At 51.8% G+C, this 27,457-nt stretch overlaps 4 protein-coding genes across 28 annotated transcripts in view; 2 read left to right on the top strand and 2 right to left on the bottom strand.

Annotated features, from left to right (window-relative positions):
• YIPF2 (Yip1 domain family member 2) overlaps positions 1-16,337 on the top strand; it is a 73,591-nt gene extending 57,254 nt beyond the window's left edge. For 4 of the 15 annotated variants that reach the window (XM_085012966.1, XM_085012965.1, XM_085012964.1 and 1 more), the window contains exons 3-12: positions 9,828-10,850; positions 11,005-11,065; positions 11,445-11,599; positions 11,682-11,762; positions 13,308-13,395; positions 14,434-14,550; positions 14,629-14,795; positions 14,870-15,052; positions 15,143-15,274; positions 15,380-16,337. In XM_085012966.1, coding sequence (XP_084869092.1) covers positions 11,035-11,065; positions 11,445-11,599; positions 11,682-11,762; positions 13,308-13,395; positions 14,434-14,550; positions 14,629-14,795; positions 14,870-15,052; positions 15,143-15,256 — 936 coding nt within the window. In that variant the 5' untranslated portion in view covers positions 9,828-10,850; positions 11,005-11,034 and the 3' untranslated portion in view covers positions 15,257-15,274; positions 15,380-16,337. Of the gene's footprint in view, positions 1-9,827; positions 10,856-11,004; positions 11,066-11,441; positions 11,600-11,681; positions 11,763-13,307; positions 13,396-14,433; positions 14,551-14,628; positions 14,796-14,869; positions 15,053-15,142; positions 15,275-15,379 lie in introns of those variants that run through there. The other 11 variants (XM_085012963.1, XM_085012962.1, XM_085012961.1 and 8 more) reach the window with 5 other exon arrangements.
• KANK2 (KN motif and ankyrin repeat domains 2) overlaps positions 1-27,457 on the top strand; it is a 468,727-nt gene that overhangs the window by 264,792 nt on the left and 176,478 nt on the right. The window lies entirely within an intron of this gene.
• TIMM29 (translocase of inner mitochondrial membrane 29) lies at positions 7,961-10,632 on the bottom strand. The gene is made up of 2 exons (XM_003123205.5): positions 10,519-10,632; positions 7,961-10,441 (listed from the first exon to the last, which is right to left on the bottom strand). Exons 1-2 carry the CDS (start codon positions 10,610-10,612, stop codon positions 9,753-9,755), a joined length of 783 nt encoding a protein of 260 aa, XP_003123253.3. The 5' UTR covers positions 10,613-10,632; the 3' UTR covers positions 7,961-9,752.
• Positions 15,475-27,457, bottom strand: part of CARM1 (coactivator associated arginine methyltransferase 1) — a 42,771-nt gene continuing 30,788 nt past the window's right edge. For 4 of the 11 annotated variants that reach the window (XM_021083822.2, XM_085012948.1, XM_085012950.1 and 1 more), the window contains 12 exons: positions 27,135-27,245; positions 26,716-26,893; positions 24,580-24,670; positions 24,326-24,407; positions 18,880-18,965; positions 18,608-18,697; positions 18,012-18,149; positions 17,830-17,919; positions 17,627-17,739; positions 17,419-17,496; positions 17,106-17,174; positions 15,475-16,944 (listed from right to left, as the gene is read on the bottom strand). In XM_021083822.2, coding sequence (XP_020939481.1) covers positions 16,802-16,944; positions 17,106-17,174; positions 17,419-17,496; positions 17,627-17,739; positions 17,830-17,919; positions 18,012-18,149; positions 18,608-18,697; positions 18,880-18,965; positions 24,326-24,407; positions 24,580-24,670; positions 26,716-26,893; positions 27,135-27,245 — 1,269 coding nt within the window. In that variant the 3' untranslated portion in view covers positions 15,475-16,801. The remainder of the gene's footprint in view (positions 16,945-17,105; positions 17,175-17,418; positions 17,497-17,626; positions 17,740-17,829; positions 17,920-18,011; positions 18,150-18,607; positions 18,698-18,879; positions 18,966-24,325; positions 24,408-24,579; positions 24,671-26,715; positions 26,894-27,134; positions 27,246-27,457) is intronic. The other 7 variants (XM_021083823.2, XM_085012953.1, XM_085012949.1 and 4 more) reach the window with 3 other exon arrangements.

Genomic DNA, 27,457 nt, shown 5'->3' with positions numbered 1-27,457 from the left:
TGTGGTCCCTTCACTAGCCAGGCAGGGCAGGGCAGGGTGTGGATCAGAGCCGCAGACTTCCCCCCTTGGCCACACTGAGCATCTACTAGGTACCAAGTGTTTTCTGGTGGTTGATTTTTCTAACAACCCCAAGCAGATTGGACTCCTATTTACAGGTAAGGAATTTGAGGGGTAGAAAAGGCACTTCACCTGTGCTGTGTCGCTCCCAAAGGTACTAAGTGGAAAAGCTGAGATTCAGACACTTTATTATTAACTGTAGTCACTATGCTGAACACGACATTCCCATGACTTTTTTTTTTCTTTTTTTTTTTTGTCTTTTTGTCATTTCTTGGGCCGCTCCCACGGCATATGGAGGTTCCCAGGCTAGGGGTCGAATCGGAGCTGTAGCCACCGGCCTGTGCCACAGCCACAGCAACGCGGGATCTGAGCCACATCTTCGACCTACACCACAGCTCACGGCAACGCCGGATCGTTAACCCACTGAGCAAAGGCAGGGACCGAACCCGCAACCTCATGGTTCCTAGTCGGATTCCTTAACCACTGCGCCACGACAGGAACTCCCTGTGACTTTCTTCATAAGAGGAAGTTTGTACCTTTTGGTCGACTTCACCCACTTTTACCCAACCCACAGCCTCTGCCAGCCACCAATCTGTTCCCTGCACCTATGAGCTATTCTTTTTCAATTTTTTAACTTTTTTTTTTTCGTCTTTTGTCTTTTGAAGGCCGCACCCACTCCATATGGAGGTTCCAACCAGACTAGGGATCTAATTGGAGCTGTGGGCGCCAGCCTACACCACAGCCACTGCAACACCAGATCAGAGCTGCATCTGCGACCTACACCAGAGCTCACGGTAACGCCAGATCCTTAACCCACTGAGCAAGGCCAGGGATCGAACCTACAACCTCATGGTTCCTACTGTGCCACGACGGGAACTCCTTTACTTTCTTTTTCTCTAAGTTTCCACGTATGCGATCATATGGCATTTGTCTTTCTCTGTCTGTCTTATTTCACTTAGCATAAGTGAAATACCACCTATGTGGTTTCATAAGTCCATCCATGTTGTTTCAAATGGAAGATTTCCTTTTTTAAAAGTTAATATTACATATATTTTATAATATAAACATATATAAATATATAGGAGATCCCATTGTGGTGCTGTGGAAACGAATCCAACTAGGAACCATGAGTTTGAGGGTCCGATCCTTGACCTCGCTCATTGGGTTAAGGATCTGGCGTTGCTGTGGCTGTGGTGTAGGCCGGCAGCTGCAACACCAATTAGAACCCTAGCCTCGGAACCTCCATATGCCCCACCGGAGCAGCCCTAAAGCAAAAAATATATACACATATCTATACACACAATATATATGCATATATTGCACATCTTCATTTTCCTTTTTGGCTTTTTTTGTCATTTTAGGGCCACACCTGCAGCATATGGAGGTTAGAATCAGAGCTGTAGCTGCCAGCCTTTGCTGCAGCCACAGCAACTTGGGATCTGAGCCACATCTGCAACCTACACCACAGCTCATGGCAACACCAGATCCCTAACCCACTGCGAGAGGCCAGGGATCTAACCCTTGTCCTCATGGACACTAGTCGGGTTCATTAATCTCTGAGCCACAAGGGGAACTCCCACATCTTCTTTACATGTTCATCTGTTAATGGGTACTTAGGTTGCTTCCTTATCTCGGCTGTTGTAAATAATGCTGCAGTGAACATTGGGGTGCATGTATCTTCTCAAATTAGTGTTTTCCTTTTCTTCATGTAAATATTCAGAAGAGGAATTGCTGGATCATATGGCAGTTCTATCTTTTAATTTTTTAAGAACCTCCATACTGTTTTCTATACTAGCTATACTAATTTATATTCCACCCACCAACACTGCACAAGAGTTCCCTTTTCTCTACATCCCGGGCAACACCTTTTTTTCTTTTGGCCACACACGCAGCATGTGGACGTTTTAGGCCAGGGATCAAATCTGAGCCATGGTATCAACCCAAGCTGCTGTAGTAACAATAACAGATGCTTAACCTGCTGCACACCACTGAAGGAACTCCTCTTTCTTTTTGATAATTGCCATTCTAACAGGTGTGCAGTGATATATCTTTTTGGTTTTAAAGTGCATGTCCCTGGAGTTCCCACTGTGGCACAGTGGATTAAGAACCTGACTGCAGCGGCTCAGGTTAATGTGGAGGTGTGGGTTGGATCTCTGGCCTGGCACAGTGGATTAAAGGACCCGGCATTGCCACAGCTGTGGTTTGGATTCAGTCCCTGGCCTGGGAACTTCCATATGCCTCAGGTGTAGCCGTAAAAAGATAAATAAATAAATTGCTTGCCCCTAATTAGTGAAGTTGAGGCACCTTTTCAGGTACCTATTGTTCATCTGTATGTTTTTGGGGAAAATGTCTGTTCAGATCCTCTGCCTATTTTTTTTTTTTTTTGTCTTTTTGTCCGTTGTTGTTGTTGCTATTTCTTGGGCCGCTCCCGCGGCATATGGAGGTTCCCAGGCTAGGGGTCGAATCGGAGCTGTAGCCACCAGCCTACGCCAGAGCCACAGCAACGCAGGATCCGAGCCGCGTCTGCGACGTACACCACAGCTCAAGGCAACACTGGATCGTTAACGCACTGAGCAAGGGCAGGGACCGAACCCGCAACCTCATGGTTCCTAGTCGGATTCGTTAACCACTGCGCCACGACGGGAACTCCTGCCTATTTTTTTAATAGGATTCTTTGCTTTTTCCCTATTTTGTATGAGTTCTTCCTATATTTTGGATATTAACCCCTCAGCAGGTAAGTGATTTGTATCTCTTTTCTCCCAATCAGTAAATTGCCTTTTCATTTTGTTGATGGTTTCCTTTGTGAGAAAAAGCTTTTTAGTTTGGTGTACTCTCACTTGTTTATTATTATTATTATTATTTTTATTTTTTTTTTTTTTGCTTTTTAGGGCTACACCCATCACATATGGAGATTCCCAGGCTAGGGGTCCAGTCGGAGCTGTAGCCGCCGGCCTATGCCACAGCCACAGCAACAAGAGTTATGAGCCAAAAAAAAAAAAAAAAAAGACAAAAAAAAAAGGAGTTCCCGTCGTGGCGCAGTGGTTAACGAATCCGACTAGGAACCATGAGGTTGCGGGTTCGGTCCCTGCCCTTGCTCAGTGGGTTAACGATCCAGCATTGCCGTGAGCTGTGGTGTAGGTTGCAGACGCGGCTCGGATCCTGCATTGCTGTGGCTCTGGCGTAGGCTGGCAGCTACAGCTCCGATTCGACCCCTAGCCTGGGAACCTCCATATGCCGCAGGAGCGGCCCAAAGAAATAGCAAAAAAAAAAAAAAAAAAAGAGTTATGAGCCACATCTGCGACCTATACTATAGCTCACAGCAATGCCAGATCCTTAACTCATGAGCAAGGTTGAACCCGCAACCTCATGGTTCCTAGTCAGATTTGTTTCCACTGTGCCACGATGGGATCTCCTGTTTTTGTTTTTTTCCTTGAGATCGCTTTGGCTATTTGGGATTTTTTTGTGGTTTCACAGAAGTTTCAGGACTCTGTTCTATTTCTGTGAAAAATGCCTTTGGAATTTCAGGAGGGCTTGCATTTAACTTATAGATTGCCTAGGGTAGTGCGGACATCTTTTTTGGCCACCCCAGGCACATGGAGTTTCTAGGCCAGGGATCAGATCCGACCCACTGTCAAGATCTATACTGCAGCTGCAGCAACTCTAGGTCCTGAACCCCCTGTGCCAGGCTGGGGATTGAATCTGCATCCCAGGGTTCCAGAGATGCCACCAATCCTGTTGCACCATAGCAAGAACTTCAGTATGGACATTTTAACAACAGTAATTCTGCTACTGAACCAACCTTGAAGCCACTCATTTACACAAAGTAAAGCTTATCTACCGACACCTAGTTGTGGTGAAGGGCAGTGCAGCATTTATTGCAGGGCATGAAGCAAGAAGTCCACGTAGCTAAAAGGCCTGAACTTCCCAGTGGTTTTCAGGGAAAGGTTTTTAAAGACCGAGTGAGGGAGAGGGGCTGTAGGGAATGCAATCAGCTCATGGATATTGTTCTGATTGCTTGGTGGTGGGGTCATGGGCGTCAACATCATCAACCTGGTTCCAACAGGTCTGGGGGCTATGTGCTTGTGGGCAGCATAGTTAACTTCTTCCACCTGGTGGCTGTTTCCGTATCTACAAAACAGCTCAGAGGACAAGGCTCAGAATATTTATCCTCTGGCCTTGGGGAGGAACTAAAGGCCTTTGACTTTGTTGAACGGCTAAACTATCATTTTGTCCTACATGACTGTTTCCCTTTGTTTCTGCATTTTTTCACATCTCTTTTTCACATCATTTATTCTTTGGAACTTGGGGGAGGCCCAGGAGGCTAGTTTTTCTGCAAACAAGAGGCAGGTGGGTTCTGTCTTAGGAAGGCCCCATAGGGTCCTGCTCAGTTACATTTCCAATCCATGAGCATGGAATTTCTTTCTTCAGTGTCATGATTTTCAGTGAACAGGTCTTTCTCCTCCTTGGTTAAACCCATTTCCTGGGCATTTTATTGTTTTTGATGCAATTTTAAGTGAGATTGTTTTATTTCCCTGATAGTTTGTTATTGATTTGTATAATATAATTTTCATATCCTGCAACTTTAGTGAACTAATTTTAATAGGTTTGATTGGGTTTTTTTGTTTTTTATTTTGCTGGAGTCTTTAGGGTTTTCTGTACGTCATGTCACCTGCAAATAGTTTCATTTCATCCTTTCTGATTTGGATGCCATTCATTTTTTGCCTAATTGATGTGGCCTAAGTCTATCACAAAGTTGGCAATGATTCAAACCCTGCTTTAGGAGTTCCCATTGTGGCTCAGTGGTAATGAACCCAACTAGTATCCAGAGGATGCAGGTTCCATCCCTGGCCCTACTCAGTGGGTTAAGGATCCAGTGTCGCCATGAGCTGTGGTATAGGTCACAGGCACAAGTCAAATCCTGCGTTGCCGTGGCTGTGGCGTAGGCCAGCAGCTGCAGCTCCAATTCAACCCCTAGCCCTGGATCTTCCATATGCCAAGGGTATGGCCTTAAAAAGACAAAAAACAAAACCCCCTATTTTAAAGGCCACTTCTTCCAAGTTCTACTGTCCTTTTGCAAATAGAGACAATATACACACCTGGCTGTTTATGGCACTAGGCAGGACTGAGACTGGAGGGCCTTTCCCCTGGGCTGGCCAAAGGATGGGGAGTCAACCCTGCCCCAGTCTACTTTCCCTACACCCAGGATCATATCAGCTCTCACACAATGGGCCTGTGTGGTATCTCACTTAAGTCTTCCAATATTTGCTGGGGCCCAAACTTGGCTGAGCACTGAGGGGTGTTGGGAGCTCAACAGTGAACGAGGAGACCTGGACACATTCTCTGGGGGGGGGCCTGTATAAGCCCCAAGATGTAAAGCATGAAGAACACTTAATCCCCTGTCCATTCTAACAGCTCTAGTCCCCATGCCTCACACCAAATGAAGGAAACCAGAGCAGGGAGCAAAAACATGGTAGAACTCCTCTGGAAAGGCTGACCCTCCGACCATAGACCAAGCCCCACAATCCCTGTGAACCACTGAAAATTTAGTTTGTTGCCAACCACTACTCTGAGCTTCACAACTCTGGGAGGTCTGCATGGAACACACCCTGGCTAGAAGTCAGAATGGCATTTAATAACTGACTCAATGACAACATGCAATCCTTTTTAATTTCTAAAATTTTTATTTATTTGGTTGCCCCTTGGCATGTGGACCTCTTGCACCAGGGATCAGATCTGAGCTGCGTTTGTAACCGAAGGCACAGCTGCAATGCCAGACTCTTAACCCACTGTGCCTACTTCCCAAGTTGCCGCAAATGCCTTTGCACCACAGCAGAACTCCTGCAATCCATTTTTAATATTTCTGATCATGGTGAGGAACAAGTCTCACTTTGATGGCAATGCATCTTTCCCTGCAGTGTTTTTTTTCTTTTTAGGGCCGCACTGTGGCCTGTGGAAGTTCCCAGGCTAGAGGTCAAATCGGAGCTGTAGCTGCCGACCTATGCCACAGCCACACAGGATCTGACCAATGTCTTCAACCTACACCACAGCTCATGGCAATGCCAGATTCCCAACCCTCTGAGCAAGGCCGGAGACTGAACCTGCATCCTCATGGATACTAGTCAGGTTCACTAACTAGTCAGGTTCATTAACCACTGAGCCACAATGGGAACTCCTCTCTGCAGTTTTTTAAACTTTCTGGAACACAACATGATTTAGGTCCAGAGCCTTCAGCAGATAACAGTATAGGATTACAACTTAATATCATTTGTCTTTTTCTGTATTTGTGGCTAATGACAATAGTATTTAACAATTTCCAGTACAGGAAAAATCTGTGAGAACATTGTAAATCAACTACAATCAAAAAAAAATTTTTAGGAGTTCCCGTCGTGGCGCAGTGGTTAACGAATCCAACTAGGAACCATGAGGTTGCGGGTTCGGTCCCTGCCCTTGCTCAGTGGGTTAACGATCCGGCGTTGCCGTGAGCTGTGGTGTAGGTCGCAGACGCGGCTCGGATCCTGCGTTGCTGAGGCTCTGGCGTAGGCTGGCAGCTACAGCTCTGATTGGACCCCTAGCCTGGGAACCTCCATATGCCGCGGGATCGGCCCAAGAAATGGCAAAAAGACAAAAGATAAATAAATTAAATAAAATAAAAATTTTTTAGGGAGTTTCCTTCATGGCTCAGCTGTTAATGAACCCGACTAGGATCCATGTGGATGCAGGTTCGATCCCTGGCCTCACTCGGTGGGTTGAGGATCCAGTGTTGTCATGAGCTGTGATGCAGGTCTCATATGTGGCTTGGATCCTGAATGGTTGTGGCATAGGCTGGCAGCTATAGCTCCAATTCAACCCCTAGCCTGGAAACTTCCATATCCTGCAGGTGTGGCCCTAAAAAGCAAAAAAAAAAAAAAAAAAAAACCCTTTTAAAATTGCAGCAGCATGTTAGGAGGGTCAAAGATGATACCATGACTTTGAGGATTAAGTCAGAGCTGGGAGTTAGTTTGAACCATGACTGCCACAGCTTTGGAAAAAATAAGTTTTCCCTTTGTAAAATGGAGGTGCTGACTTTTTTCCCTGCCCTTACAATGAGGATAAAAAATTGGAGTTCCCGTCGTGGCGCAGTGGTTAATGAATCCAGCTAGGAACCATGAGGTTGCTGGTTCGATCCCTGGCCTTGCTCAGTGGGCCGACGATCCAGCGTTGCTGTGAGCTGTGGTGTAGGTCGAAGACGCAGCTCGGATCCCTCGTTGCTGTCTGTGGCTGTGGCTGTGGCGTAGGCCGGCAGCTAGAGCTCCAATTAGACCCCTAGCCTGGGAACCTCCATATGCCACAGGAGTGGCCCTAGAAAAAGACAAAAAAAAAAAAAATTATGGAGTTCCCTTGTGGCACAGCTGGTTAAAGTCCTGGTGTTGTCACTGCAGCAGCTCAGGTAGCTGCTGTGGCATGGGTTTAATCCATGGCCTGGGAACTTCCACATGCCACAGTCTTTGCCAAAAAAATCTTTAGGGGAGGAGTTCCCATTGTAGTGCAGTGGAAATGAATCTGACTAGGAACCATGAGGTTTCAGGTTTGATCCCTGGCCTTGCTCAGTGGGTTAAGGATCTGGCATTGCTGTGAGCTGTGGCGTAGGTTGCAGATGAGGCTTGCATCTGGCATGGCTGTGACTGTGGTATAGCTGTAGTTCCGATCAGACCCCTAGCCTGGGAACCTCCATGTGCTGCAAGTGTGGCCCTAAAGGAAAAAAAAAAATCTTTAGGGGAAAAGAATCTGAAAAAGAATGGATGTGTGCATATGTATAACTGAATCATTTTGTTGTACAGCAAAAATTATCACATTGTAATCAACTATACTTCAATAAAACTTTAAAAACTGGGGAAAAAAAGATAAACACAATGCCACAACAAAGTTATTTCATGTCTTGGTTTATTAACTAGCTATAGGTCACATAGGTGACAGAGGTAGTCTCATTCCTATAGTATTTTAGTTTTAAAAGTATGATTATCATAACCCAGCTCTGAATACCAACATGTCCTTTCTATAGAATTCTGTGTTTTCAGGGTTATTGAAGTAAAACATAACCAGAAACTAGGATTCCATGTTGATTTCCAGATCAGAAAATGCTTTGTCCCTCCTTGTCATTTAACATCAGTATCAGTACACACATGGTAAAAACAGGTTGGTTTTGAGAGTTCTTTTTGGCCACACCCGCGGAATCTGGAAGTTCCCCAGCCAGGGATCAAATCCACACCAAAGTATGTGCCACAGCTATGGCAATGCCAGATCCACTGTGCCACATGGGAACTTTCCAAAAACAGGTTGTTTTTAGAGTTTCTGTTGTGGCTCAGTGGGTTAAGAATCTAACTATTATCCAGGACAATGAGGGTTCGATCCCTGGCCTCACTCAGTGGGTTAAAGGATCCGGCGTTGCCGTAAGTTGCAGTATAGGTCACAGATGCTGACTGGATCCTGCATTGCTGTGGCTGAGGTGACCCCTAGACTCTGAAACTTCCATTTGCTGTGGGTGCAGCCCTAAAAAAATAGGGTCAGGGGAGGTTGTTTTTGCAAAAAGTTTTGTCGTAAAATCCAAATAATCATACCAATGTTAATTTCTTGGGTTGGTAATGATTACATAAGTTATGACGGGGGGGGGGGGGAGGGGGGGGGAAGCTGGGTGAAGATACACAGGATGTCTATTTTTCCAGTCTCCTCTGAAACTATAAAAATTTTTTTTGTCTTTTTGCTATTTCTTGGGCTGCCCCTGTGGCATATGGAGGTTCCCAGGCTAGGGGTCTAATTGGAGCTGTAGCCACCGGCCTACGCCAGAGCCACAGCAACGCGGGATCCCAGCCGCGTCTGCAACCTACACCACAGCTCACGGCAACGCCGGATCGTTAACGCACTGAGCAAGGGCAGGGACCGAACCCGCAACCTCATGGTTCCTAGTCGGATTCGTTAACCACTGCATCACGACGGGAACTCCTGAAATTATAAATTTTTTAAAAATTAATTTAAAAAAACATTTTAGTCATGGAAACAGGATAAACATTTCAGTTCAAATTTTAAAATGAAAATCTAGGAGTTCCCATCATTGTTAAAAAATCGGACTAGGAACCATGAGATTGCAGGTTCCATCCCTGGCCTCTCTCAGTGGGTTAAGGATCCAATGTTGCCCTGAGCTGTGGTGTAGGTCGCAGATGCGGCTTGGATCCCACGTTGTTGTGGCTATGGTGTAGGCCAGGGGCTACAGCTCTGATTAGACCCCTAGCCTGGCAACCTCCATATGCCGTAGGTGCGGACCTAAAAGAACAAAAAAAAGAAAAAAGAAAATCTAAAAGTTCTTAGGAGAGCTTGGGAGTCACCTAACAACTGTGATACCTCAGTCGGAGGAATCTTTAAGCCCAGTGCAAAGGCTTATTTCCATCTAAGGCTCCTCACTAACTCTGGCAGTGATAAATGTTACAAGGCATGTCCTTCTGCTCTTCCCAACTCCAAGACCAAGGAGGCTCTGAATTAGCGTCAACTCACAAGGAACAGGTGAGAGGGAGGCCCTCAATTTTGTGAAAACCCACGGAGAGATCACTGCACACAATTTATTTCCATCGCTCTACGTCTGAGGCTGATTCTCACCAACGGCACAATCCTTGATCGGCAGTCTGCTTGGGCTCAGGATCCGGTCAGGACCCAGGCCGCAATGGGTTTCATCTAGCGACTTCCGAGGGCGCCAGGGGATCGGCTTGGCTCAGGGCGAGCTGGTCTTTCTTCTCCTTCTGCAGGACCTGCTCCTCCCACAGCGCCTGATCCACCTGATCGTCGGTGAGCACTACAGGCTTGTACTTCTCATCGAAGAGCCGCTCGTTGGCTTCCGAGTGCAGCTGGTGGGGCTCCACGACGCGTAGATGTGCCGGCAGGTGCAGGAACTCGTCGTGGTTGATGTCGCAGTCGCGCATCCGGGCCCCCAGCACCCACCAGCGGCCCACGAAGCCCACATCCAAGATCCGGTCCGGGAAGTCCGCCCAGCGGGGCTGCAGGTAGCGGCAGCGGGCCTGGTAGAGGCTGACCTGGGCGTCGAACGGCGCCTCGTACACAAGCGAGCAGAGGCCCAGGCTCACGTGGCGCAGGCGGCCGCGACCCCGCAGCCAGAGCAGCCGCTGCACAAATGCTTCAGAATCGCGGTTGCGTGTGGCCGGCGCCAACAGCAGGAGCGTCCCCGACGCATCCAGCAGCGCCTCCTCAAAGGCTGCCTCACTCGGCGCCAGGGCGCAGCAGGCCGCCGCGCCGCCCAGCAGCCCCACGTACACGGCTGCACGCCCGGGCCGGGCTCGCGCTGCCGCCGCCGCGTCTCTGCAGGCCTCTGCGTAGTCCTGGAGCAGCGCGCGGGCCCAAGCTCCTGAGAGGAGAGAAGCGCGATGAGGGCGGTCGGGCCGCTGCGGCCCCCCACCCCCACCGCCTAGCGCCTCTACTCACCCAACCGCGCCCACACGCCAGGCTTTGCAGCCGCAGCGTCCCCCGCCTCCCCACGGCTTCGGGACCACAACCTCTTCAGTGCAGCGGCCGCCATCCTCTTCCGGCTGGGCGTCCCTACTCCGAAAAGAAACGCCTGGTATGCGAAACAAAAAGATCCGGTGAATATCTTCTGCGCAAGCGTCAACATTTCCGGAGGTAGTTTCCCATCGGAAGACGATAGAAAACGGACCGACGCCGGATGTTGCTGTCGGGTCCGACTGGGGTTGCCCCGGCTGGTAGGCGGGTCGCGCAGGCGCAGAGAGTACCGGCCACGCCAGTTGAGGCGGCCTCAGGTGAGGTGGGCGGGGGTGCACCTGGGGGGCGGGAGTGCTGTGTTCACGCCCCTGCGGTACGGTCAGCCGCCAAACGGGGCTCGGGGCTGAGGGTTGGCTTCAAGGAGTGGCGCTGAGTGGGGTTGGGGTGGGCCTGATTGGCCTCTCTCCTCAGAGCGGGATGCGGCGACGCCCCTGAGTGATCATGGCAGCGGCGGACGAGCTGGCCTTCCACGGTGAGTGCCGCCGCGGTCTGACCCCACTCCTACTCCCTCCACTGGCCAGAACCTCCCATCCAGGTCCCAGCTCACATCTAACCGGAATCCCAGTCAGCTGTGAAACCTGACCCAGGCAGGAACCTCGCTCCAGCCCTAAACTCAGACCTCAAACCTGAGCCTCTACCCCATACCAGCCCTCAATTGCGGTCCAGTGTTAGGAGTGAGGGGAAGGGGACACACCTCTTTCCCACTCCCCAAAATTGAGGAAGCTGTACCCTGGGTTGGGGGGAACACCGAGGTGGTCACAGTTAGTCTTGGCCCCCAGATGAGCAGTGGGCAGAACCAAATTGTCTTGACCCCTTCAAATACACCTGTGTCCCATATTCCTTCTCAGCAGAGTTCGAGGAAGCCACTAATTTGCTGGCCCAGACCCCAGAAGCGACCACCACCAGAAGTGATCAGTTGACCCCCCAGGGGCATGTGGCTGTGGCCATGGGCTCAGGGGGCAGCTATGGAACTGAGGATGATGCAGAGGAGAGTGACAAGGCAGCGGTGGGTCCCCTAAGTCTCTGTGCCCTGCCTTTGTCTAGTCCCTGCTGCCCTTCACCCCTCACTGAAAGCCCACACTGTTCAGCTCCTACAGGAGGAGAAGCAGCAGCCTGGTTTCTGGACCTTTGGCTACTATCAGACATTCTTTGACGTGGACACTTCACAGGTCAGACCCGGGGAGTTGGTGGAATGGGGCTCAGAGTCACACTTGGGGTTCAGCCACTAGTCACTGAGCATTTCCTGCGCACCAGGCCCTGAGCAAGTGCTAGCAATACTCATATGAGAGAACAAGAGTCCTACCCAGGCTGGTAGATGTAACTGTGTGGACTGCAAGGATTTTGATGTGTGACAGGGAACACACGTGATATGGTGGGTTAGGGAAGGACCCCTTGGGAGAGATGAGGAATTTGCTGACACTTAAAGGAGAAGGTAGATTTAGCCAGGCAGAGTGGAAGGAAGCTTAAGTACGTTCCAGGCCCAGGAAACAGCATAGGTAGAGGAGCAGTAATGAGAGAAGACAAAAACTACTGCAGAGGCCTTGTATCACTCAGTCTGGAGAGTGAAATGGGAGACAGGTGGAGAGAATCCAGGTCACAGGGGTCTCTTGAGCTTTGTTAGGGAGTTTGGGTTTTATCCTAACGGTGCTGGGGGGTCATGGAAGAGTTTAGAGGGGGAGAGAATTGAGTAGCGTGGAACACAGATCGGAGGCCCCAGGACAGGGAGATAATATTAAACCAAGGTTGTAGAATAGGGGACATATTGGGAGAGACACGTGAATGAGAACGCCCGGGATTTGTTGCCGATCCTTATGGGGGCAGGGAGGAGAGAGCAAAAAGGGGAGTCCAGGACACGGATTCTGAGAGGAAGGAGATGCAAAGAAGATAGCAGGCCCAGAAGTGTTCTTTAGAGTGGTGGGACACTGGGATAGTGAGTGGGGCCTGGCCAGGGGAAGGGCTCCAGGCCATGGGAATAGCCCGTTAGAAACCAGAGAGGAGTTCCCATTGTGGTTCAGCGGGTTAAGAATCTGACTACTATCCATGAAGATGTGGGTTTGATCCCTAGCCTCACTCATTGGGTTAAGGATCTGGTGTTGCCTCAAGCTGCGGTGCAGCTTGCGCATGTGGTTCCGATTCCGCCTGGCTGTGGCTATGGCCAGCAGCTGTAGCTCTGATTCGACCCCTTGCCTGCGAACTTCCATATGCTGCAGGTGTAACCTTTATTTAAAAAAAAAAAAAGGAAACCCACAGGGAAGAGCCCTTTTTGGTGGTGTGGAGAGGAGGTGGGAGGTCAGCAGGGAAGGAACCCCTAAGGAGCTTAACCCCGCTCTTTTTTTTTTTTTTTTTTTTTTTTTTTGTCTTTTTTGTCTTTTTGTCTGTTGTTGTTGTTGTTGCTGTTGTTGCTATTTCTTGGGCCGCTCCCGCGGCATATGGAGGTTCCCAGGCTAGGGGTTGAATCGGAGCTGTAGCCACCGGCCTACGCCAGAGCCACAGCAACGCGGGATCCGAGCCACGTCTGCGACCTACACCACAGCTCACGGCAACGCCGGATCGTTAACCCACTGAGCAAGGGCAGGGACCGAACCCGCAACCTCATGGTTCCTAGTCGGATTCGTTAACCACTGCGCCACGACGGGAACTCCAACCCCGCTCTTTTGTGGGTGGTGAAGAGCCCCAGGCAGGCTTCCATCCTACACCTCGGCTCTGCCCCCCAGGTCCTGGACCGGATTAAAGGCTCACTGCTGCCCCGGCCTGGCCACAACTTTGTACGGCACCATCTGCGGAATCGGCCAGACCTGTATGGTGAGTGAGGTTGTGTGTTTTGTTCATTCAATTAGTCCTTTGGCAAATGTGGACTGAGTGCCAGGTCCAGGTATACAGCTGAGAACAAAGCAGAGCCACCCTGGGAGAGCGTGAAACTTACCCTCTGTTCAAGGAGACAGTGCCTGAAGATTAGGCTGCAGAGGGCAGTGGGGCTCGGAAGAGTCGCAGGGGGCTTAGAGGACAAGGGTTGCTGTTTCGCATCAGTTCTTCAGGGAAGGCTCCTCTGAGCAGGGTGAGGGAATGAGCCTTGTTGGTGTCAGTGTTGGGGGTGGGGAGACCTGGGGGAGAGCATAGCAGAAGCGGCATGTGGCAGTTCAGGCCTGAACTGCAGGGCAGCACTGTCCCTGGATTGGAGTGAGCTGCCAGGAGATGACGGGACAGATCTCACAGGTCTCCTATGCTTTGATGAGAAGGGATCTTAGTTAAGTGTCCGTGGGTGGTGTTTGCCCTGGGGAGGGCGAGGGCAGACACCAGGAGACCATGGAGGTGATGGCCAAGGTCCAGGCATGGGATGCCAGGCCTAGCCTGGGGTACAGAGAGGCGTGGTTGGATTCTGGCATGTGAGTGTAGTGGGGCGAATGGCGAATATGAGTGCCAGGTTTAGGGCAGAGGCCCAGGCTTGAGACATTTGGGGGTTGTCAGTGCAGAGGTGGCATAAGATGGACAAGATCACATAGAGGGGAGGGTGGAGGACTGGGCCCCGGATGGCTCCCCGTCATTGGAGAGACCAGGGAGTCAGAGGTAAAAAATTGCCAGTGAGATGAGACAAAAGCAAGAGCATAAAGTCCTGGGAACCACATGAAGAGTGCTCTCAGAAGGAGGGGAGTCAACTACATCACAGGCTGTTGAAAGGCCAAGAGAAACGAGAGCCTGAGTTGACAGCCAGCCCTGGATTCAGCCAGCAAGTTGTCAAGTGTGATGCCAGGTGGATGGAGCACTGGGTGGAGGCAGGCCCGGGGCTTGGGAAGAGGCTGGGACAGATCACCTGTCCTGGCACCGCCCCTGCCCTGCCCATAGGCCCCTTCTGGATCTGTGCCACACTGGCCTTTGTCTTGGCTGTCACCGGCAATCTGACCCTGGTGCTGGCCCAGAAGAGGGACCCTTCCATCCACTACAGCCCGCAGTTCCACAAAGGTAAGCAAATTGGGCAAGGCCTGGTACCTGGCGGGCCCAGGGGTGCCCCAGGGGGTGATGACCTGCCTTGCCCCACAGTGACCGTGGCTGGCATCACCATCTACTGCTACGCATGGCTGGTGCCGCTGGCACTGTGGGGCTTCTTGCAGTGGCGCAAAGGTGTCCGAGAGCGCATGGGGCCCTACACCTTCCTGGAGACAGTGTGCGTCTACGGCTACTCCCTGTTTGTCTTCATCCCCACTGTGGTGAGTGGGGCCCAGGGATGGGCCACAGGTGCCCTGGGGACGAGACCTGGTAGCCAACTGTCTGTCGCCTCCAGGTCTTATGGCTCGTCCCCATCCCGTGGCTGCAGTGGCTCTTTGGGGCACTTGCCCTGGCCCTCTCAGCCGCTGGCCTGGTGTTCACCCTCTGGCCGGTGGTCCGCGAGGACACCAGGTTGGCAGCCGCAGTGCTGCTCTCTGCCGTGGTGCTGCTCCACGCCCTCCTGGCCATGGGCTGTAAGGTACCAGTCTCGGGGAAGTCATAGGTTGGGCCTTGGGTTTTGGGGTTGGCTTGCGGGCTCTGATGCTGACCTCAGGGGATCTTGGGTCAGTTTTACTTCTTCCAGCCGCTGCCTCCGGAGCTCCTAGAACCTCCCCACCAGGCCACAGCCCAGCCCCCAAACATACCGCTGCCACCCACCCTACCAAAGTCCATGGCGACCTAGGAAGGCTGGAGCCCACAGGTGAGGAACTGCTTCCAGCTGTAGCTGAGGCCTGCCCCCGCCACTGCGCCGAGCCCCCCACCCCGTTAGAAGTCAGGGCCACTCGTAGGAGTTTCTGTCTTTCAGGCCCATCAGGAGGGGATGCCTCTGCCTGCCCTGCCCCCAAGACGGTGACTGAAGGCACCCCTGGAACCTCAAGATCATTCTGCTACTTTCCAGACTTTTCTTACAAAGCAAACACTTTTATTTTCTATGCAAAGGTGATTCAGAGAATTTATATAAAGGCGGGAAGAGGGACAGAGCAGGGAGCTTCCAGGGCAGCCATCGCCCCATGGGCTACCTGCCAGGACGGGTGGGCAGCAAAAGGGCCACCCCAGCCTTGGCTGTGCCTGCTCTCACTGGGGTGCCCAGCTTGTGGGCCTTGGGCCTAGCTCCACCACATCTGAGTTTGCGGGTGTTAGAAACGGGGAGAAGTAGAAGAAAACTGCCTGTGCTGAAACATACATTTCCTTGTTTATTTTGCTTTTCTTTTTTGGAGGGGTCCCTGCAAGGCCCCTTCCCAGACTGGGGAGGGACCAAAATGCCATTATAGTGGGGACTTGAGCATCTACAAATACTGAAGGGGACACACAGGCCTAACATTAGCTACACGGAAAAAGGACGCCTTTCACCACAGACCCTTGAGGTTTGTGTCTGCCCCAAGTGGCTGATGGTGACCCTTCCCTCCAGGGCCCACAGGGCCACCTGTTCTAGCTCTGGGTGCGGGTGGGGGTGGGAGACCTGCAGGGGCTCAGGGACAGGACAGCAGCAAGAGGCAGGGGCTGAGGACGGAGGGCCTTCCCGACAGCCGGGTGGGTTGTACATTCAAGTGTGAGGTGAACCCTTTGGTGGGAGGGGGCCGAGGGGTCCAGAGGCCCAGCCCTGCCCCATCCTGCAGACCCGCAGGGCTGCCCCTCGCCACTGAGCCTCTGAGTCGGGGAGAGGGGCTGCTGGCTCGGCCCGGCCGGCCTGATTTCTCAGAGGGTCTGTGGATTGACACTGGTTCTTTTCGTAAAAAAATAAAATTAAAAAAAGCAGCATGTCACGCCCATTGTGACCAAGGCCTGGTAGTTGAAGGGGAGGCCCCGCCCAGCCAGGAGAGCCTTCCTGCTGGAGACAGAGGAGGGCAGGCCCCAGGGACCCGGCAGCAGCTGCTTCCATTCCCCCGCCAGGCCTGCAGCTGTCAGGCCCGGACACGCCTGTTACAGAAGATGTCAAGCCCAGGTCAGGGTGGAGAGGATAGGAGGGGGCAACAGGGCTCCCATGACATGATCGTGTGTAAAATATGGCAGCGACACGCGCTCAGGGCCAAGATGTGGGTGGGCGGTGGGGTGGGGGCGGCGGCAACGTTGTGTAAAAAAGTGTTCGAGTTCCCGTAGCAAAGAGGGCTGTGACTGGTTGTTCGGCTTCTCCAGTACAGGGGTGAGAGCCGCCCAGGTGGAGGGGTGGGGTGGGCAGGGTCTTCATTTGGTTTCCTGGTGCTGTCAGTCTGTTCCACGCTGGGCGGGCCTAGCTCCCGTAGTGCATGGTGTTGGTCGGGATGGACATGGGCGAGGCCATGGAGATTGCGGGGCCGCCCATGGTGAACTGGCTGTTGACCGCGTAGTGGGCGCTGGAGCTGCCGCCGCTGCTGCCCTGGGCGCCAGAAGAGCCTGTGGGGTGGGACGTGGGCACTAAGGGACCAGCTCCACCCCCTTGCCCACCCGGACCCGCGGCAGAGTCAGAGAGAGAAGAGAGCAGGCGAGAGGGCAAGGCGGGCGCCGCGGTCAGCATGCCCACGCCCGCAGGACCCTGCTCCCTCTGTCCCCGTTACCTTGGACAATCCCCGTGCTCATTATGGAGCCCATCCGGGAGTGGGTGTGATTGACAATCCCCGTGTTGGCTGCGCAGCAAGAGGGAGGAAGGAAGGAAGGGAGACGGCGTCACCGCCCCCAGCCTGCCTCGGCCCACGCGCCCGTCGTGGTGGGCGCTCACACACGGGTGTGGGGAGGGAGGTGGGCATGGTTCTGGCAGAGCGAGGCAGAGAGGAATGGAACAGGGGACCTCAGCCCCAGCAAGGAAGAAAAGGTGGTGATGCAGAAGGCCCAGTGCGGCAGTCCCAGGCGCCCGGCCCCCAGGGCGCTCACCTAGAGGAATCAGGTTGTTGTGGCCCACGCTGGAGCCTCCGGCGATAACACTGCTCAGGTCGTAGGCGGTCGGCATTCCTGTGCCAGGGAGGGAGATGTCAGGGGTGGGGCAGTGACCCAAGCAGGGCTTCCAGGGACCAGGACTGTGGGCTTGTTTGCCCGGGGCGGGGGGCACCGCTGCTCACCCCGCCCAGGGGGCCTTGCTCACCGGCCACAGCCATCCCGCTGCTGAGGTTATAGGTGCTGCCGGTGTTCCACATGTTCTCCGAGGGGGATGTGTAGTGGGAGCCCGGTGGGGGAGAGGGTGTCGTCCCGGTGTATCTGTGGCAGAGAAGGACTGTGGGCGTGGGTGGGGCCAAGAGGCTGCGGGCCAGGAGGGCACCCCCACCGCAGGACGAGGGCCCATCCTACCTGAAGAAGGGGTTTTTCAGATCCAGGAGGTTACTGGACTTGGAGCCTGTCTGGTCTACCTGGGCCACAATACTGATGTCATAGCTCTGTCTGCAGAGAAGGCAGGAAAGGGTGGCCATGAGGGGGCTACGTGGGTGGACCGGACCCCTGTCTCCCCAGGCCCCCAGGGCGGCAGCTTGCACCTTTTGTTGGCAATAAGCAGACATGTCCCTGAGAGCGTGTCCCCAGCCTTGGCAAACAGTGGTGACTGGAACAGGCACCGGACCTGGTACCAGTGGGTCAGGGGTTCCGTCGGCGCCGTGGACAACCACACGGTCATTCTGCCAAGCAGGGACAAGCATGTACTTATATCTGGGCTGGAGCCACTCCGACACCCCCACCCCTGGGCCCACCCTGTGCTCTCCCCAGGCACCCACCCCCTCCCCCAGGGGTCCTGAAGCCAAGAGAGGCTGGCTGCCCGGGATGTCCTCAGCACACAACCGCACACACAGCCCCACAGCCAGGGGCACCCACTCGCCTTGACATACATGCCAAGAGACACAGTTCAGGCACTGTGAAGAAGAATCACTCAGGACAGTATAGACATTAGCCTCCCTCCAACACGCTCACACACACACAAAATAGTCTCTCCCTCCAAGGCCAGCTCTCACTGCGTTTTGGAAGGGACAGCGGAACATGGAGGAGTCATGTCCTGCCCTCCCAAGCCAGCCAGGCCTGGGGGTCACAACTGCAGGCAAGTCCCTGGGGCTGAGGGGCTAGGGCCACACACTGCACTCACATGGAGCCAATGAAAGCGACGTCAAACCAGAAAGCCAGACCGTGAACCAGCCCGGAATGCAGCATGTGGAATTTGAATGGGATTTCTATCCTGGAAGGCAAAGGGCAGTGATTGCTGGGGAAGCTGAACAGGGGCGAGGAGAAGTGTCGAGTGTAGGAGGTCAGGGCTCCTGTTTGCCTGCCCTGGGGAGAATTCTGCCTGAGGGAGCCAGCTGGGGTCCCGACCTCCAGCAGGAGCCAGGCCCAGGAGGATGGGGCATGGTTGCAGGTTACCTGTGCAAATCTCCTTCTTTGGCTTCTAAGAAGTTCACCGTGTACTTGACAGACTTGGCCATAAGGATCCGGATGTCAAATGTGTCCTGAGAGAGATCACAGGTGTGACCTGGCTTCAGGCCAAGGGGCCAGCAATGAAGAGAAAAGCCCTGCCCCTCTTCCTGAGTCTGGCCATGGCCTCTAGGCCATTCAGCCAAAAGCAGTTTGCTGTTCTCAGATGTAACGGAGGGTGAATTGGTATAACACCATGGAGGGCAGCTAGGTGACACCTCTCAAAATGACAACTGTTCATCTGTATAAAGTTCCCATTGTGGTTCAGCAGTAATGAACCCCACTAGTATCCATGAAGAATTGAGTTTAATACCTGGCCTCACTCAGTGGGTTAAGGATCTGGCATTGCTGTGAGTTGTGTACGTTGCAAATGCAGCCCTAGCCTAGTAACTTCCATATGCTGTGGGTGAGGCCCTAAAAAGACAAAAAAAAAAAAAAAAAAAGATCTGTCAATTTCACTTCTGGGACTTTTAACCTACAGATCTCTGTGCATATGTATAAACTTACACATGTTAATTACAGGCTGCCTAGAGTAGCAACACATAGAAACCATCTAATTAAACCAACAATGACCCATCAATAAAAGACTATGTATGTGAAAAAGAATAAAGAAGCTCTTAAAAAGAAAAGAAGAAGAGGAAGCTCTTTATGAATAGGTGGGGAAAGAGCTCCCAAATAAGTTGTCAAGCATGTTCACGAAAAAAACAAGAGAACCATGTGCTGACATCCATCCCAGCTACGATGGAGATTTTATATCAGGCTAACAATCCTGCCAAGAACTAAACGAGCGGAGTTAAAAACAAAGGAAAAAAACCCTGTTGTCTGACACTGGAGAGCAACCACAGCAGCCACAATTTGGGGGCTAAGATCCTAGAGGGATGCTTTTTGGCCTGTGTCTTTCACCTTGGGGTGGGCCTTTCAGCAGCCTCCCTGGGTGGGGAAGCAAAATGAGGGCTCAGAGTTAGCCAAGTAGCTAGGACTCAAGGAACTGAGATGCTAAAGAAACGGGAAATGTGGAAACACAAGGTGGATGTTCTCCATTTGATTTCACTTTGTGGCATTTGAGCTGCATGTGGAATGGGGGTTAGAGAAACCAAGCAAAAAGCCGCTTCTATGAGATTAAAAAGCTAAGAAAAGGTTCAGCAGCATAGTGGTGCTGGGAGGCTGGGACAAGAGGCCTGTGAACCACCAGGCTGACTGAGATCACTGAAACTAAAGCAGCAGTTCCCAAAATGTGATCCCTTCCAGAACACCCTCAAGGTAAAACTATTTTCACAATAACAGATGTTTTCTGCCCTTTTCATGTATTCCCTCACCTGTGCTATCACAAGAGACTGAATGCAGAAGCAGAATCCAACTGTATTCTATGAAGCCAGACATGAAGAAATATCCCAAATAAAAATGATGCTATTCTTGGAGTTCCCGACGTGGCGCAGTGGTTAACGAATCCGACTAGGAACCATGAGGTTGCAGGTTCGGTCCCTGCCCTTGCTCAGTGAGTTAACGATCCGGCGTTGCCATGAGCTGTGGTGTAGGTTGCAGACACGGTTCGGATCCCGTGTTGCTGTGGCTCTGGTGTAGGCCGGTGGCTACAGCTCCGATTAGACCCCTAGCCTGGGAATCTCCATATGCCGCGGGAGCGGCCCAAGAAACAGCAAAAAAAAAAAAAAAAAAATGATGCTATTCTTGCTGAAAAGTTTTGGAAAATAGTTTTTCTTAAATGCTATTAATATGTAATAGGTTTATTACCTTTAAATTAACTAGTAAGACCAAAAAAAAAAAAAAAAAAAAAGGAGTTCCCATCGTGGTGCAGTGATTAACGAATCCAACTAGGTACCATGAGGTTGAGGGTTCGGTCCCCGGCCTTGCTCAGTGGGTTAACGATCCAGCATTGCCATGAGCTGTGGTGTAGGTTGCAGACGTGGCTCGGATCCTGCGTTGCTGTGGCTCTGGCATAGGCTGGCAGCTACAGCTCCAATTAGACCCCTAGCCTGGGAACCTCCATATGCTGCGGAAGCTGCCCAAGAAATGGCAAAAAAAGACAAAAATAAATAAATTAACTAGTAAGTGTATATTTAAAAACTTCTTGGGTTTAGTTTTTAATACCAATAGATACTGATGATATATCAAATTGATAAAACACACATTAACGAAAGTTCTTTGGGAGTTTTTTTTTTTTTTTTGGTCTTTTCTAGGGCCGCTCCCGCAGCATATGGATGTTCCCAGGCTAGGGGTCTAATCGGAGCTGTAGCCACCGACCACAGCCACAGCCACAGCCACGCAGGATCTGAGCCGCATCTGCGACCTACACCACAGCTCACAGCAACGCCGGATCCTTCACCCACTGAGCGAGACCAGGGATCGAACCCGCAACCTCATGGTTCCTAGTCAGATTCGTTAACCACTGAGCCACAACGGGAACTCCGGGAGCTTACATTTTTAAGATTGTATAGGAGTCCTGAGACCAAAATGTTTGAACACTGCTACCTTACAGGGAAGCCAGGAAATATACCAACCAAGTAGTGTCTGAAAAGCAGGCCCTAAGTATCTCAAATACTTCATGGGACCAAGGTGATCTGTCCTTATGGCTCAGAGTCTGAAGAAAAACAAATCCTTGGGGAAAAACATCATCCAGAGCATCTATGATTTTTCATTCTGGCATTGAATGACCAGGCATACCAAGAGACAAGACCAGAGAACCAAAACCCAAAAGAATAATGAACAGAAATACACTTGCCACTAATCAGATACTAAAAGTAATTAAGAGACTTACTAATGTTTAAGAAAAAAGGTGAAAAAATTTCACAGAGAACTGAAATAGAAAATAAGCAGAAGTTCCTGTCATGGTGTAGCAGAAACATGAGGACTCAGGTTTGATTCCTGGCCTTGCTCAGTAGGTTAAGGATCTGGTGTTGCCATGAGTTGTGGTGTGGGTCACAGATGCAGCTCGGATCCTATGTTGCTGTGGCACAGCGGCTACAGTTCTAAATCGAGCCCTAGCCTGGGAAATTCTGTATACTGTGAGTGTGGCCCTAAAAATATAAAAAAAGCAAAATGGGAGTTCCTGGTGTGGCTCAGTGGGTTAAGAATCCAATTGTAGTGGCTGGCGTCACTGCAGAGGCATGGGTCAGAGCCCCAGCCAGGCACAGGTTTAAAGGATCCAGCATTTCTGAACGCAGCTGTGGCTCGGATTCAATCCCTGGCCCCGAAATATCCATATACTGTGGGTAACGGTCATAATTTTTTTTTCTTTTTAGGGCCACACCCACAGCATATGGAGGTTCCCAGGCTAGGGGTTGAATTGGAGCTGTAGCCGCTGGCCTATACCACAGCCATAGCCAGGGGGGGCTACAAGCTGGGTCTGCGACCTACACCACAGTAGGTAACACTGGATTCTTAACCCACTGAAAGAGGCCAGGGATGAACCTGCGTCCTCAAGGATGCTAGTGAGATTCATTTCCACTGAGCCACGACAGGAACTCCTAAAATGATTTTTCAAAAGACCAAAAAATCAATCTGATTGTAAAACAAAACCCATATATAATATGCTGCTTACATGAGACAAACCTTAAACAATAAGGTCATAAAAGGGTTGAAAGTAGAAGGATAGAAAAAATACATACTATACAAAGATTAGCCAAAGAAAGCCAGAGTAGCTAAACTATTATCAGGAAAAAAGAGACTTTAAGGCAAGTACTACTAGAGATAAAGAGAGACTCCAAAAAGAGTAATACAGGTTTAGGGTTATTTTTATCTTCCTCTTGGATTTTGCCACTGTGTGGCATGCTTGCTGTGTGGGAAAAGGATCAATTCAAGAGGAAGATGAAAAGAACCCTCAACCTGTATGCTCGTAATAACAGTCATGTCAAAAAATATAAGGCAAGGAGTTCCTGTAGTGGTGCAGGAGAAACGAGTCTGACTAGGAACCATGAGGTTGCGAGTTCAATCCCTGGCCTCGCTCAGTGGGTTGAGGATCCAGCATTGCTATGACTGTGGTGTAGGCCATCGGCTACAGCTCCAATTAGACCCCTAGAGCTTGGGAACCTCCATATGCCATGTGTGCGGCCCTAAAAAGGACAAAAGACAATAAATAAATAAATAAATAAATAAATATGGCAAAAACTATCAAAACTAAATGGAAAAATAAATCTACAATCAGTAGGAAAAGCAGATCAAGAAATTTCTAGAGATAGAGCAGACTTGACCGATATTGATTAATAAATGTGACCTTATTGACATTACTCTAACAATGTACTCAACAAATGATTAGTATACATTTTTCTCAAGTGCACATGGAACAAAAACCGAGAGACCACATTTTTGGCGTAAAGCAACTCTCAAATTTCAAAGGACTGAAATTATACAGCTATGTTCTCTGAACACAGAGAAAGTAAGGCAACAATATATTGATTATCCTATTATTCTGAGAGGAGAAAAGGCTTAAAATATATATATTAAAATGTAGGTTTAATGTATACATTATATATATATCAAAGATTTATTAAAGGTTTAATATATAAGTATTTGTATGTGCACATTTAGGTATAAAAGTTCTGGAAAGATATACAACAAAAACTGTTGGCCTATAGGAAGGAGAACTGTGTGGCTGGAGACAGAAACCTTTTCAATACCTTTTTTTTTTTTTTGCTTTTTAGGGCTACATGTATGGCATGTGGAAGTTCCCAGGCTAGGGTTTGAATTGGAGCTGCAGCTTCTGGCCTACACCACAGCTACAGCAATGCAGGATCTGGGCCAAATCTGCAACCTACACCACAGATCACAGCAACACTGGATCCTTAACCCACTGAGTGAGGCCAGGGATCAAACCTGCGTCCTCATGGATACTAGTCAGGTTCTTAACCTACTCAGCCACAACAGGAACACCACTTTTATACTTTTGATTTTTTTTTCCTTTTTCCTTTTTCTTTTTTTTTGGCCACACCCACAGTATATGGATAGAACCTGAGCCACAGCAGCAACCCAAACCACTGCAGTGATAATGCTGGATCCTAACTTGCTACGCCACAGGAGAACTCCTACTTTTTTGATTTTTGAACCATGGGTCTACATATCAGTTCAAAAATTTCAACAATTAATTCGCCAAGGATCAATTCATCTAATAAAAGTTCACATGCATTACATGCTTACATGTGCTGAGCAATCTACATGTGTTGCCACTTTATTCCCAACACCCCTGTGTGAGAGCCTCATGGAGGAGCCCAGAGAGTTCAGGGTGCAGCAGTGGCTTCCCTAGCGCTGCACAGTTTGTATACAGCCTGACAGGGCTGCACAGTTTGTATACAGCCTGACAGGAAAGCCCATGCCCTGTAGTGTCACCCCAGAGGAGGGCCATGCCAGTGCTAACTGCAGCAGTGCCCTGGGTGCCCCCACTCACCACCACAGGCTGCCGGAAATACTCGTCCACCGCGGCGCCTCGGAGGGCTGACAGGTCCACTCCATGAAAGGATGGCTGGTACCTGCAGAAAGCCCCCACCCCCCAGGGCAAGGTCACCAGCAGCAGGAGACCAGTGGGGCAGCCTGCATTCTCCTTTCCACCCCCCACCCCACGTCTTTTTGGTCCTCCTGAGGATGAGTAAGAGAGAGGTGGGGCCATCCCCCAGCAGGCAGGACACCTAGGCGCAGACTCACCAGAAGTTGGCCTTGGTGAACTGCTCCATGTAGAGCTGTTCGTCAGTGAAGGGTGCGAGGTGGACATCGCCAATGGTGGGAAACATGTTTCCTGGGAGGAGAGGAAGGGACAGGTGCTGGCGTCAGGGTGGGACATCTAACAGGGCCTGGCAGAGCCTCCACAGGGTCCTAGGACCCCAATTCTGGGTCTTCCTGGCATCTCATTTAATGGATGCACTCATTCATGCAATCCAGAGGTACTGAGTGCCTACTCTGCCAGGGGCCACACCCCCTCGCACTAAACCTAGACAGTCAGCAGGGAGGCAGGAGGGCCTGCCCTTTACATTACAGGGGCTGGGAGACAGGAGGGCCTCTGCCAGAGCCTCAGGGTAAGTATGAAGTGCCTGGGGTGCAGCCAGGCCTCCAGGGACCCTGTACTGTCACCCACAGGCATGCAGCAAGGAAAGCGAAGCAAAGTGCTCTGGACACAGCGAGGGTGAGTCCCAGGCTATGCCATCAAGGGACTCAGCTGAATTCCCACCACAGGACTGCCCAGGCTCTGGCAGGCAGGGTGGGCCACTGGCGTGGCCTGAAATGGGAAGTGGGGGGCAGGGTCCTCCATCCATATGACTCAAGGATCAGACTGATGAATCAGAACCAGCGACCAAGAGAGCCAGGGCTCAGGAGGGCCCACCTGCCTCAGAGAGTCTGGGGCCTCAAGTTCCCTGGCCTCCAGATGTGAGCCTCCCTCCCTCCTTCTATCCAAGGGATGGGGTCCTGAGGCGCTAGGAATCTGCCTTCTCAAGCCTCCTTTCAGCTGCAGCCGCTGGGGTGGGGAAGGGGAGGTGCTCACTGGCCAAGAGGCCACCAGCCACCTGCCTGCCCAGCAGGAGACTGCCAGCCCCCTGGAGCATCAGGGGAAAGTGCCCCCAACCTTGAAGGCACCTGAAGTTGTGCAGCAGGGGGGAGTGTTTCCTTTCATCCCCCTAAAGAGCTTCTTGAGATGGAAGGAAGCCACATCTACACGGGTTGTGGGACGGGGGGACCGGCCCCAGGCCTCATCCAGGGCAGGCTGCTTGACAAGTGGGGTGGAGTTTGTGGCTGCCCACCAGAGCCTGACCCCGTCTCTCCTTATGTCCCATAAGGAGGAGCATCGCACTCCACAGGGACCACGGCGGCCCACCTACCTCACCCTCACCACCACCCCAGCTAGCTTTGTCCACCAACAGGGCAGACCCAGAAGAAAGCAGGACGAGGACAAGCCTCCAGGAGGCCTGGCTCCCCACACACCAGGACGCAGGACAGCGGAGCCTGAGGCAGGTCCTTCCCCATAGAACAATTCATGCCCTGCCCTCCAGGGAGCCACAAGTGCACTGGCTTCCTGTGCTCTGCCCTGGCTGGTGTCATCCTCTCTCTCTCTCTCTCTCACACACACACACAGTGCTCACACACACACACACACACACAGTGCTCTGCCCTGGCTGGTGTCATCCTCTCTCTCTCTCTCTCTCACACACACACACACACACACTGTGCTCTGCCCTGGCTGGTGTCATCCTCTCTCTCTCTCTCACTCACACACACCCCTTCCTATACAGAAACACTCAGATGCACAGACCTGAGCAGAGAAATGGACTTGTCAGCAGATGTTCAGGGCCACACACAGACCAGACCCCCAGTGACACAAATGGGCAGGTGTGAACAGTGACCCAATGACCCAGGAGCATAGATAGGCCGGTACAATGACACTGACAGGAGCCCCAACACACAGTAACCCCCACTCTGCCTCCCCGGTTGGGAGGAGGGCAGGGCCTGTCAGGCTGAGGGTGAGGCCTACACCGTGAGGAATGGGGATGGAAGGTCAGCTCCTTGGGGAAGGTGCCCACCACAGAACACCTCGTGCCCTGACTGCACCCCGCTGTACACTGTTCCCCACTGGGCATCAGGCAGCAGAGAAGCCCACAGGCTCTCCATGGGCAGAGGAGTGCCCCTCTGAACCATGCCGGAGAGAGCCAAGCAGGGGACTGTGTGGCATCGTTTGGGGGGTGCAGCCCCCTGGGGTCGGGTGAGGGCAGGTAACAGGGGTGAAGGCCCAGATGGCGTTCGAACCCCAGGCTCTCCAAAGGGGCCCCCGGGGAGACACCCCGGGACACTTACCACCAGGCCTCAGGTACTTCTTGGCGTGGAGGTAGCTCTCGAGCATGCGTTCATTGAAGAGCATGTAGCCCATGGGCTCAGAGATGATGATGTCCACCTGCTCGGGGAGGGACACCTCCTCCACCTTCCCGGGGATGACCACAATGCGGTCGGTGAGGTTGTTACTCTTCACCAGGACCTGAGGGTGGGCAACCACAGGCGTCACTCCTGAACCTAATGGGTGACCACCTCAGGCCCAGCAAGACCCTCTCCCTGCAAAGCACTCAGTTGGAGGGAAAAGAGACCAAAGCAGAGAAAGACATTCCAGGTTCCCCTGGATTCAGGGGTCCCTGGGGGCTCCCAGCAGGGCAGGCTTCCCAGGCTGGAGCAGGCACAGAGCGGGAGGGCGAGGATAGGTAGGGACCCAGCGGGCCACTGACCTCGGCATGCTGGGCCATGGTGCTGGCCTCCACCGCGTAGATCTTCCTCGCTCCAGCTTGGGCAGCAAAAAATGACAGGATCCCAGAGCCACAGCCAACGTCTAAAACGATCTGAGGGAGAAGGGGTGGTGAGAACAAGATGGCTGTGAAGTGATGGGGACTGTAACACAAGTGTCATGGGTGCTCACACCCTGCAGCCCCAGCTCCAGGCCTGCTCCAGCCCTGCAGCCTGCTCTCCTCAACACGGCCAGCTGCCCCCAAGGCTGCTCTCTGAAATCCACCTGGGTACATGGGAGTCTGAGGTTTGGATCCAAAGGGGTGAG

This window comes from Sus scrofa, chromosome 2 (assembly GCF_054392235.1).
Source record: "Sus scrofa isolate SSC_HxYL_T2T_F1_AM1 chromosome 2, Sscrofa_HxYL_maternal_Yorkshire_Landrace_v2.0, whole genome shotgun sequence".
NCBI classification, from domain to species: Eukaryota; Metazoa; Chordata; class Mammalia; order Artiodactyla; family Suidae; genus Sus; species Sus scrofa.
This window is presented reverse-complemented; position numbering and strand designations above follow the sequence as displayed.

Bases quoted from the DNA above. Each gene is read 5' to 3' on its own strand.
- TIMM29 (XM_003123205.5), bottom strand. From the start codon at position 10,612: ATGGCGGCCGCTGCACTGAAGAGGTTGTGGTCCCGAAGCCGTGGGGAG. The intron at 10,442-10,518 runs GTGAGTAGAGGC...CTCTCCTCTCAG, and splicing joins TGGCGTGTGGGCGCGGTTGG to GAGCTTGGGCCCGCGCGCTG.